General features: G+C 48.9%; 2 protein-coding genes across 8 annotated transcripts in view; both read left to right on the top strand.

Annotated features, from left to right (window-relative positions):
- Window positions 1-3,891, top strand: part of NOTCH1 (notch receptor 1) — a 44,844-nt gene extending 40,953 nt beyond the window's left edge. For all 3 annotated transcript variants that reach the window (XM_076355009.1, XM_076355011.1, XM_076355010.1), the window contains 2 exons: window positions 42-139; window positions 593-3,891. In XM_076355009.1, the coding sequence (XP_076211124.1) occupies window positions 42-139; window positions 593-2,062 (1,568 nt within the window). In that variant the 3' untranslated portion in view covers window positions 2,063-3,891. The remainder of the gene's footprint in view (window positions 1-41; window positions 140-592) is intronic.
- Window positions 3,892-9,390: 5,499 nt separating this feature from the next.
- Window positions 9,391-12,072, top strand: part of SEC16A (SEC16 homolog A, endoplasmic reticulum export factor) — a 31,797-nt gene continuing 29,115 nt past the window's right edge. For 4 of the 5 annotated variants that reach the window (XM_076355624.1, XM_076355626.1, XM_076355625.1 and 1 more), the window contains exon 1: window positions 9,391-9,445. The gene's annotated coding sequence lies outside the window, so the exon portion shown is untranslated. The remainder of the gene's footprint in view (window positions 9,446-12,072) is intronic. The other variant, XM_076355629.1, reaches the window with a different exon arrangement.

Consider the following 12,072-nt stretch of genomic DNA (forward strand, 5'->3'; position numbering starts at 1 on the left):
ACTCACTAACGCATGTTGTATGTCGTGGTCTTCCTCCATAGGCAAGTCGGCACTGCACTGGGCAGCTGCTGTGAATAACGTTGAAGCCGCAGTAGTCCTCCTGAAGAATGGTGCCAATAAGGATATGCAGAACAATAAGGTAGGGGTCTCCTGGGCTGACATAGGCAAGGAAAGAACCATTTGGGGAGCCTGTTGAAGGGTAATTTTTGCCTAAAATACAACACTGTCTGGCACTGAGACTCTGATTTGATTGTTCTGCTGTGAATGAAGCTGTTGGATTTAGCTCAAAGAAGCGTTGTGGGATTTGATCCTACGGGTGATGTTGAGGGGCCGTGCAGTGCTTGGTGGTATGGTACAGTGTTAGTGTGGCCATCTCCTCGCACGTTCTGGGTCACTCGTAGGGTTCCTGGTTTGATATCGGTATAAGGATGTGGCTCAGCAGGGTAGGAACAAGCAGCGGCAAAACCTCACCAGAGGAGAGACGGTTACTGTCTCTGCCACCCAACTGCGTGGTGTTGGGCATAGAGCTCAGGATAGTGTTAGCCAGGAGAATCTGTGAACTTAAACCTAACCATCTTTGCTGGGTTTCTAGGAGGAGACCCCACTCTTCCTCGCAGCCAGAGAAGGGAGCTATGAAACCGCCAAGGTCCTGCTGGACCATTTTGCCAACCGTGACATCACGGACCACATGGACCGGCTCCCACGGGACATTGCCCAGGAGCGGATGCACCACGACATCGTGAGGCTGCTGGATGAGTACAACCTGGTGCGGAGCCCGCCGCTGCACAACGGCCCGCTGGGGGCACCCACGCTGTCCCCACCGCTCTGCTCTCCCAACAGCTACATCGGCAACCTGAAACCTGCCGTCCAGGGCAAGAAGGCCAGGAAGCCGAGTACCAAGGGCCTGAGCTGCAGCGGCAAGGATGCCAAAGACCTCAAAGCCCGGAGGAAAAAATCACAAGATGGAAAAGGATGTCTGCTTGACAACTCCAGTGTGTTGTCTCCAGTGGACTCCCTGGAGTCGCCCCATGGGTACCTGTCGGATGTTGCCTCTCCTCCGCTGATGACCTCTCCATTTCAGCAGTCCCCTTCCATGCCTCTGAATCATCTGCCAGGCATGCCTGATGCCCACATGAGCATCAATCACCTCAACATGGCGGGGAAGCAGGATATGGCCATGGGAAACTCCAGCAGGATGGCCTTCGATTCAGTGCCACCACGTCTTTCTCACCTCCCTGTCTCCAGCCCCAGCACAGTGATGAGCAACGCCCCGATGAACTTCTCCGTCGGCGGAGCGGCCGGTCTGAACGGGCAGTGCGACTGGCTCACCAGGCTGCAGAACGGCATGGTCCAGAGTCAGTACAACCCGATGAGAGGCAACATGCAACCAGGGGCACATCAGCAGACGCAAAACCTTCAACACGGCATGATGACCTCCCTGCACAACGGCTTGCCCACCACAAGCTTGTCACAGATGATGAGCTACCAGGCCATGCCCAACACCCGGCTGGCTTCCCAGCCTCACCTGATGCAGAGCCAACAGCTACAGCAGATGCAGCAGCAACAGCTCCAGCAGCAAAACATGCAGCCGCAGCAGCAGCCGCAGCAACCCCAGCCGCAGCCGCAGCCGCAGCAGCCGCAGCAGCATCACAACCCCAGCTCCAATGCGAGCGGCCACATCGGCCAAAATTTCCTTGGTACCGAGCTGAGCCAGCCCGACATGCAGCCGGCGAGCAGCAGTACCATGGCAGTCCACACGATCCTGCCTCAAGATTCCCAGATGCTGCCCACGTCTCTGCCATCCTCCCTCGCCCAGCCCATGACCACCACGCAGTTTCTAACTCCACCTTCCCAGCACAGTTATTCCTCCCCCTTGGACAACACCCCCAGCCACCAGCTCCAGGTGCCCGACCACCCTTTCCTAACGCCGTCTCCGGAGTCGCCGGACCAGTGGTCCAGCTCGTCTCCTCACTCCAACGTGTCCGACTGGTCTGAGGGCATTTCCAGCCCTCCCACGAGTATGCAGTCACAGATGGGACACATCCCCGAAGCCTTCAAGTAAAAGACAGTGTTTCAGAGACACTGGCGCTCAGTGGGAGTTAGAGAGATCGAGGGAGATCTTTTTTAAAAGGACATCGGATGCTTTTATTAAAGGATCCTTTTTAAATATGTTTTTATTAAAAAAAAAAAAAGACAAATTAATTCTTTTTTTTTTTAGTATTTATTTATGTACTTTTTATTTTACATGAAAACACTGCCTTTTTATTTATATGTTCTATTGTTAAGAACTCAATGTGGGACACCAGTTGTGTTTCAAGAAATCAAAAAATTAGGTTTTTATAGGACATTCTCATTTGTTTGGGGGGGTTCATTGTGTTTGATTTGAGAGGAAATGTTTATGTAAAGCTATAAGCAGCGATTTGTGACTCTGAGATGCCATTAATTTATTTTTTCTCTTTCAACTCAGAAAGAGAGGCGAGAAAGAAAAGGGAAAGGAAAAATTGGCTAAAAATACCACTCCTTAGGGGGAAAAAAAATTAAGTGTGGTCAGATTTTTGAAACGTACTTTAAAATGCTTCCTTTGCTATTATATCTGAGAGGACATTTTATGGTACCAGTCATGAATCTTTGTTTAAATTTCAGTATTATATAGTTGTACATTTGCCTTGATAATAGAAATTTTTGTTCTCTCTTGTTTTTATATATATAAAAATATATATTTAAATGATTTTTATGATCTAAAAAAAATAATCAGGATTATAGACCTGTAAGAACAGGTTCTAAGCTAAAAAAAACCCCGACAAAACATGAATACTGTCCTCCACCAAAAAGAAGTGTATTTGCCAAACTTTTAAGAGAGCAAGCCCGTAACCGTGGAGTATATACCAAACCCATAACTGTGGAGTTTATACACAAAGGAGACTTAATTTTACTTTGAATATCTTTACTGTTTTTTGTTTTCATGTTTGCATTTGAGTAACTGTTTAAGAAATAAATGCCAATATAAACTTGTAAACCACATCCTTATTTTAAGGATGGCCTGCCTGTTTTGAAGAAGGCGTGTCTATTGATGCAGACAACCTGAGTGAGATTACAAAGCATTGTAACACTGCCACCGCCGAGTGCTCGCCCGTATCCAGCTCCTCTGGCAGCGCGATTGCTGGGTGCTCAGCGGAAAGCGCTGCCGGTTTTGGTGGGATGCTGGACTGGCTGAACAGGAGGGCGAAGGACAGCACAGCCGAGCCTGTGCTGTGAAACGTTAACATTTTGTTCTTGTTAGTCTGGAGTGATGCATCTTTTTTTATATTGATGTACACTCTTCCTGTGTATCATGTAAAATATAGTATAAGCCTGTGGCAGATTTAATGTTTGTAAATATGTTTTTTTTTAAGAAAAGGTGGATTTTGTTTCAAAAATCTAAATGAGCAACTCTTAAATATATCATAAATATATCACCTTGTAGAGGTGTTGGAATATCACTCACTCGGGTGCAAAGGCAAGCAGACACCCTAAGACTAGATATGTGTATGGGACAGGCAAATAGAGAGCAGTTAATCAAGAAAACCTAAGAAGAGGGTTCCTTTTCCTCATTCCTTTTTATTAGAACACCAAATAAAATGGATATTTCCCAAGGCACAGCGCCTTGCTGAGCACTCATCTTAGTTAACATTTCAGACCATTGTTATTGTGACATGCCTAATATGAGTGATAAAAACATCACGTGGTGTTGAATCTTCCTATGTTTTATAAACTAGAGTGTAGTTTAAGAAAAGATATCTTCTGTAATAAAGTTATCTACATGCAAAGTTGTAGTTTGCAAAAATGATGTATTTTTTTTGGTTAACTGATTTGCAATAAATGATGCTTCTGGGCATCTAGATTTTACTAAAACTGGAACTTAAGTGTTTTTGTTACGGATTGGTTGAAATCCGGGCTTGATACCCTCTGTCTTTCAATACTGCAGGGCTGCCTCTCGGCACAAAGTACCGGCACTTTCCTAACGTCTTGTTCTCTGTGTTAAAGCTCAGAGCAGTGCTTTGGACAATGAAACTTTCTCCTTAACTTGTGCAAAACGCTCACCGACTTGAGGCGTCTGGTTTGAGCAAGGCGGGAGGGGCTCTGCGAGGCTCTCAGCCAGGATGGGCTCTGCCCAGGTAGCCCTTTACCTGTGCTGTGGATGCTCTGATGTCCTCTCAGGCCTCTGCCATTAGGTCAGGATCTAAAAGGGGAAACATCATTGAAAAGTTGTTTTAAAGAACGCCACTCACGCATGTTCAAAGTACTGTATTCTGTCACTTTAGAACTTTGCTTTCTGATCAGTTTTTCAGGAGCGTTCTCTGGCTGATGAGACGGCCAAGGGTAAAAAATGGCCACGTGCTTTTAATTACATAGTGCCTATGGAAACAGAGCCCTCTACGAGTGGTGTTAAGCGTTATGTATAGCGCTTCCTACTTCACACACAGCGCTGAGCATACGGCTGGGCTCTCAGATGTGGTGGCTTGCACAGATAGGAACTGGGAAGCCATCTGACGGCACCGCTGAGGGGCAGCAGCACCCGAGGGAACGTTTCACTAATGCCACTCCGGGCACAACCACCGCGCAGAAACGTTTGCTGTCCTTGCTGCATTCAGGGTTTTTAAGGTAATTTAATTTAATTCTTTCACGTCCCCACAGGGACTCTGTAGTCCAAATGCAGCTGCAAAGTCCCCAAATAACTGGATATAAATAGCCAAGCCATGGACCTCCTCCCAAATCAGATAAGCCTGGTAACTCGTGGAATGCTGGTATTTTCCACTCTGCAGCCGGGGAGGGAGTGGGCATGTGTGTACATGTACCCGGTATCCAGCTCCAGACGGATTCAGGGCCGCCAGACATTTGCTGTACAACCGGTCAGGAGCTGGTGCTGCAGCAATGGCATTTTATGTGCCACCCAGCAGCAGTGAAACGCAGAGCCTTCAGAGGTCAGGGAGGCGATGTGCCAGGGTGCACGCCCTGCAAACTCCATGGAAAGGGGTATTTTAACTGAGGACAAATCCCTCTTCCCCCTGCAAAATGTGGTTTACCAGTGAGGATCTCATTACCCCGAGGGACACCCTGGAGATGGGCTTCCTGAGACGTGCTCTTCCCCCCAGTTGTGTCTTGCTGCATCCCATCTGGGATACGCTAGATGAAGTGTGTCTGCCTTCACCACAATTCGCACACGTGCTGTCCATGAATCACGTCTGGGAACATCCAGCCATGTTCCCACGCAGCCCATCCTTCCAGGCTTCTCCCACACGTACACATCCCAGCCCTCGTGCCCATGGCTGGCTGCAAGCACGGCATGCCTCCGTGCTGCCAGTGAGACTGGGAGATGCTCATGCCAACGTGAGGCGTTAGTAAGACTCTCCTTGGTCTAGCGTGCAACACTCTGGTCACTCATGGTCGAGGCGGGAATTTGGCCTGGAACGGATTAAAAAAAAGGGGTTATGAGGATGTGCAAAACAACACGACATTGCAAGAGGCAACTAAACGCACGTGGCTCATTTAAGAAGTGTGGGGCTGCAAAGCACGTCATTTTCCATGAGGATGGATCAGAGAGACAGAACGAGGAAAGAGGGCGGCTAAATACCAAGGAAAGAGGCAAAACAAAAAGGTCTGCACTGGCACATGAATAGATACTAATAAATTGGCCACAAAGTAATTCAAACTAGAAGTCAGAAAAGGTTTTCTAAGCAGTAGAGGAATAAGGATACACAGTTTAGTCTTTAAGCGTTTAGCCCCCAATGACTCTTCCATTTATGAAGGCATCTGGTGACCCACAAACTCCTGCCAGTCCCTCGTTCTTGCTTTCCTGAGCGGGTACATGAGACGATCATAGGGTCACAGATCCCCAGCTGGGATGGAGACAAAGTTAAATGAGGAATGAGAGAAACGGCCCCAGTTTCAAACCCTCCCTCCACACTTAGGGCTTTCCCACCAACTCTCTCTCCAGAAGGATTTGCCTTTCCCCAATCCCCTCCAACCAACCCACATTGTCCAACCACAAGCTCATCTTTACCTCATGTTGGTAAAGATGCTGGGAGCTGAATATTCAAGCTCTCATGTCAACAGAAGATGCCAAGGAATGAATGGGTCATGGCAGGCACGGTTGTTTTAGCATTCCAGGTGAAAAAGGCTGAGAAACACTAAAATTATAGCCCATGCCAAGGGAAGGGTTCAGAAGTGTTTGCGTAAAACAAGATTAGCACCGACCTATTCTGATGGCAAGTATGTTGATGCTATGAGGAATCGGTGCATCTGAACTATTTGTTTACATGCTGGAGGGCTTGGGGTTTTTATTCTTTGTTTTCATTATTCCTGCTCAATTAGATGGGACATTTAGAAATTGCTACTCTCTATTGCTTTTACCTCCAGGCTATTGGTGTTTGCTCAGAAAGTTGCTAACAGCTGCTTGAACCCTGATTGCCGAATTGTTACTGCAGCTCAAATCACCCCCTTAAGAATGTACAAAAGGAGCCAATTCATGTAAGGTGTAGCCTCTCTTGATTACACACGGGTTAATGTGGCTGGGGTAGTCTGAATAATCACAGCAACTAAATGAGTAAATAAATAAAGCTCAGCTTGTCCGGGTTGGCTAACCTGATACAGAATGCTGATACTTGTAAGAGAAACTCTCCTTTAGCCATTTTCCCTGTTTCTAAACTCAGAGAATGATCCTTTTAATAGCGAGCTCCTGGAGCAGGGCTGTGTTTATGGTTGCCTGCAACCCGAAGGCTGAATAAATTATCAGAATTTAATGGGAAAAGGTCAGTATCACTTGTGTTGTACCCCAAGTAAGCTGATGAGGCAGGAGAGAAGGACGCATGCTGTCCTCTTCCTGCCAGCAAACCTTTTTATTTGTAATGGGTCACTCTCAAGTCCAGAACTGGCTGCGTTTGCTGAGTACAGCAAATCAGTTAGAAAGCCTCAGGGTAAAAAGGGATTGAACATCTTAATGTGACAATTCTTTATAACCACATACTTACCAGGAGAACAGCGAAGGTGAGATGCCATCATTAGTGTTTGCATTGTGTATGTGTGTGTATAGGTGTGTAAGAAGAGGGTTAGATACATAATGTAAATATATAGCTATAGATACAGATGTAAGCTGTTGATGGTATTTACAGAACACATATGTATTTTTTTTAAAAGCCAGTCGAGCTAATTAAAAACATGTTTCCTCAGATTACACCTGTTGGGGGAAATATCAAGGGAGGACCAGGGCTTTATCTGCAATTCATGCCTGTGTAGGGAAATTGTATTTGACAAGCTGGTTTATAAGAATGTTCCTACAAAAGAGGGAGATGAAAGGCACTTTAAAAATCACAGCGCTGCCTCTGGTTCCCACACCAGCATCAAAGTGCTGCTTCCCCTGCTTGGACTGGGCTTTGAGGATATTACCCCGCTTTAATGATCAAGCGTGCAGAAACAGCTCTTGCGCTGATAACCACCCTTGATGAAGATGTTTGTTTAGGTCGCTTGTATTTTCCCCTCCAAGGCTTGTTTTTGGGTGCAGAGCGTGACAGTATCAGCACAGTGGCCACCGCCTGTAAATGAGACGCATCCTTCTTACGTTTGAACAGGGACTCCCCCCTTAAAAGCTTCGTGTTCACGTGAAATAGACCCTCGACACAGAGCTAGAAAGCAGAGCAGAGTAAAATCTTTAGACTTGCATGTAACTGTTTGATATCATGCTACAATCTTGTCTAAAAAAAAAAAAACCCACGCAAACACATGCTTCTCTGGAGAAGTGCTTTTATAGGCCTTTAAGTTAATGCATCCCAGGGATAGCTGCATGCAGCAGGGCTGAACCGGGGCATCTGCTATGCTGCAGCTTTTGGACGCTCGTACGCCAGCCTTCCAAGCGTTCGCATGATTAACGTCTCTTCACACGATTAACGTCTGCCCTGATTTCGGTTGGGATAGAGTTAATTTTCTTCCTAGTAGCTGGTACAGTGCTGTGTTTTGGATTTAGTATGAGAATAATGTTGGTAACACACCGATGTTTTAGTTGTTGCTGAGCAGTGCTTACACTAGGCAAGGACTTTTCAGCTTCCCATGCTCTGCCAACTGAGCAGGCTGGAGGCGCACAAGAAGCCGGGAGGGGGCACAGCCAGGACAGCTGACCCCAACTGGCCAAAGGGACATTCCATAGCATGGGACGTCATGCTCAGTACATAAACTGGGGAAAGCTGGCCGGGGGGGCCGCTGCTCGGGGACTGGCTGGGCATCGGTCGGCGGGCGGTGAGCAGTTGCACTGTGCATCACTTGCTTTGTATATTCTTATTATTCTTAGGATTTTATTCTGTTTCAATTATTAAACTGTTTTTATCTCAACCCACGAGTTTTCTCACTTTTACTCTTCCGACTCTCTCCCCCGTCCCACCGGGGGGGAGCGAGCGAGCGAGCGGCCGTGTGCTGCTCAGTTGCCGACTGAGGTTAAACCACGGCAACGTCCCTCCACAAATTAAGCCCCCGTAGACCCGCGGGACAGGGGCCTCGCTTTGCAGCAAGTAACAGCTTCTTACATTTGCCTCTTCCTCCAAAAACCCCTATTTTTTTTCCTCGTTCTCGGCTTCAGCGACCTGGGGCAGTGCCCTGAACCGCCCCGCTCCCCCTCGTCCCCCCCCGGCCCCCCTGCCTTCAGCTCCCGCCCTGACAGAAGCGGGCTCAGGCTGCAGCCCGCCGCGCAGGCCCGCCGCCGGCCGGGGTCGGGGCCGGGCCGGGGCCGGCGGTCCTTTGTCCCGCCCTGGCGGCCGCCTTCGCCACTGCACCCGCCCCGGGAAACCCGAGAGCTCGGAAGCCCCAGCGGACGCTCGGCCGGGCCGCGACGCCGCCGTGCCCGGCGGCTGCCTGAGGAGACCCGGACCCCCACGGGGCCGCGCTCCGCCAAACCCCGACCGGTGGGAGCGAGGCCCGTGGCGGACAGGGGCTTGGCAGCGCGGCTCCCCGCTGGGGAGGAGGGCCCCCACGGCACGCCCGCAGCCCAGGCCCCACCGAACGGACCCGGGGAGGCGCGGGGAGGCGCAGGGACCGGCAGCGCCCGCAGCCGCCCCAGCCGGGACTCGAACCGGCGGCACCCGAGTCCGCACCCGCACTGCACCTGCGCCGGGGCGGGCGCCGTCGAGGCCGCTTCCGCCCTTAATGTTCTTTTTTTAAACCCTCCGACACGTTTGCCTTCCCCCTTTCCCTTTAAAGGAACGCGGAAGGGCGGGGGGAGCCGGCGGGAGAGAAACACAAACAAGCGCGCGCAGCGCCGGGCCCCGCACGCGCCGTGGCGTCATCGCGCGACGCGGCGTGACACGTCGGCGGCGGAACTCCGCGCCGGATGCTTCAAGATGGCGGCGGAGGGGGCCGGTGCTGCGGCCGTGAGGGGGGGCGGCGCCCGCTGCTGAGGGGCCTCCGTCGGCCGGGGGGCTGCCAGGTACCGCGGGGCGGGGCCGGGCGCTGCCGCTGCGCGAGGGGCGGCTGAGGGAAGGGGCGCGCCGGGCCGGGGGCAGCCGGAGGGCCGGGGGATCCCGGGCGGGCTGCGTGAGGTGCGCAGGGCCTGAGGTGCGGGCCCCGGGGCTGGCGGCGGCCGGTGCCCCCTCCGTGCGGCCGGAGCTGCCCGGCGCCGCCGTGCCTCAGCGCGGGTGGGCCTCGGGGCGGTGGCACCCGGGGCCTCCTGTCGCAGCGCAGGGAGGCGGCGGGTCGCTGGCGGTCCCGGGACTCGGCCCCTGGTCCCGCTTGGGGCAGGTTGTGATGCCGCAAGGAGGGGCGAAGCGGTGAAACGCTGCCGCAGTCAGCGGAGCTCTGCCGCCCAGGCGTCTTCCCTGCGGGATTTGGGTCGTTCTGGGTCGCCTCGAGTGCCACGGTGGGACAGGCGCACGCACTGCAGGCGTTCCGAACAATATTTCACGGGGCGGGGGAGAGAAAAAAAGAGATCCTGCCGTCAGGAGTATCGCCTGACGTTCGTTATCGTGTCTTTCCTTTGACGAGACACGGTACTTCTCGCAACTCAGGGTTGTTTTTTTCGATTTGTCAAGTGTCATAGGTCTGTGCTTTACTGGAGTAGCAACCGGTGCTGACTCAGTAGTACAGTTGCCTGAAAGTGTTCAGGACCTGCTGGCGTGGTGGACCGGTAGTCAGTCTCCTTTACAAAACAACTGGGAACGTTTTATGCTGCTGTGCTTTGATTCCCAAAGAGCTCTTTTTGCTGAATAACACTTGTAACTATGGTTGCCATTTATGAGAAAGCCGGTAGGAAGCTATCAGCAGTACTAAAGATGTAGAATGTGTTCAGTCTGAGCGTCATCCACATGTGTGTAGATGTGCAGCTGTCTACATAGGAAAAAAATCTGAAAAACTTGTGTCCCAGATGCTGATTTTAAAGCTGAAAATCTCATTTTCCGGCTGTTCTTGTCTTTGGGATTGCAGCAGGGTTTTTTATTCACTTTGTTCTCATCATTAGGAATCTGTGTATGTGAACATGTTATTTATTGTTTGGTACATGCACATGTGTGTGCAAATGTGTGTATATATAGGCACACATGAGAATTAATATTAGTACTCTGTAACCTGTTTTGCGGGCATACTTACTCTTGTTTAAGAGTAATTTATTTAGCTTATGTCCCTTGGAGGTAGAATTAATTCCCCCCAAATAAATTATTCCTTCATGCAGAAAAATTTTCACAGAGGAGTTTAAAACTAATCATGGCTATAGAGCTCGTCAGGTGAAATTTATTGATGGCCTTGTCTAGAGGATAGTTTTAACCTTTTTTTTTTTTCTCTGCCAACATTTTCTTGGCATGTCTGGAAACGCTTTCTGCAATTGTTATTTCAGGTGACTGTTGTTCAGCAGGCTGCTCTGCATTATCTGTTAGTAAACCTGCTGAAAGTTAAGAATTTCCAAACCAGATAAAGCAGAGATGGGTTGCTCTTAACTTACGTAGTTATTTCTCATTTATAAATTTCTTAAAATCAGCATTTCTGTTAATACTGGATTGGGGGCAGGGAGGGTCAGTACCATCAAGTTGATATCTTCTGTTTAAATTACCTGACACGGGCACGTTCATTTTATTTGGACTTAATTCTTCAAACCTTGCACGCTTTTACTACTGTGTGCAGTCTGTTAATATTAACTTTCCTTCTGTAAGGAATCTGATACCCTTGTATTGAACTTCTGTAATGCAACATTAGAGATCTCGTTATAGGAATGGCAAGCTAGCGCTTTGAAGTAGAACTCCACGCTTATTTTAATTAGCTAATTACTGGTACTGGTTGTTACAAAAATGTGGTAAAGCATTAGGATTTTTTTCTTTGTGTACATCTGATAAGACACTGTAAGGAGTGACGTCCACATTAGAAATTCGGAAGTGGGTATTGAAGTTGTAAAAACAGTTGGCTTTTGTGCTCAACTGTATTTCAGAAACAACTTTTCTGTTAAGAACAGAACTGTTAGGTAGATATCAACGTTTTGTTCAGTTAAGTTAGTGCTGTCCAGGAGGTAACCGTCTTGGCAGATGTTTTAATTAGCTTTTTTTCCTCCCCACTTCACAGTATGTTGCATAAAACCACTAGTTTATTTGGAGGTTAATACGGTAAAGAACATGATGAAAAAACAAATGGGGATGTCCAGAACAGCCTCGGGTTTCTGGAAACTGAGGTGGGTGTTTAGGCAGGGTTTCCTGGTAACCTGGTTGGCAGTAAGTGTGGCCAGCTGGAAAACCTTCACTTCAGTATTGTAATAGGAGAAAAGATTACAAAGTACTGAAACCTTTTTGTAAGTATTCCTTGATAGGAATTCAACAGGCAGCTGTGTTTTAAAAGGAATGTTGAAGACAAGCGCAAGTAATGCATAACACTAATGAAGCTTTCTATTTAATGCTTTTCTGTTGAAGTCAGTTTCTGGTCGTTTTTCCCATTTTAACAAAACAAAAATTTTAACAAATTTACAAAGTCTTAACTTAAGATATGGCTATGAAATATGTGGATATGGGGGAGAAATTGAGAGTCTCTGACTGGCACTTCGGGCCCTCTGAAAGAGGGACCTGGATTATACACAGGACTGTT

The sequence above is a fragment of the Aptenodytes patagonicus genome, chromosome 18 (assembly GCF_965638725.1).
Source record: "Aptenodytes patagonicus chromosome 18, bAptPat1.pri.cur, whole genome shotgun sequence".
NCBI lineage: Eukaryota > Metazoa > Chordata > Aves > Sphenisciformes > Spheniscidae > Aptenodytes > Aptenodytes patagonicus.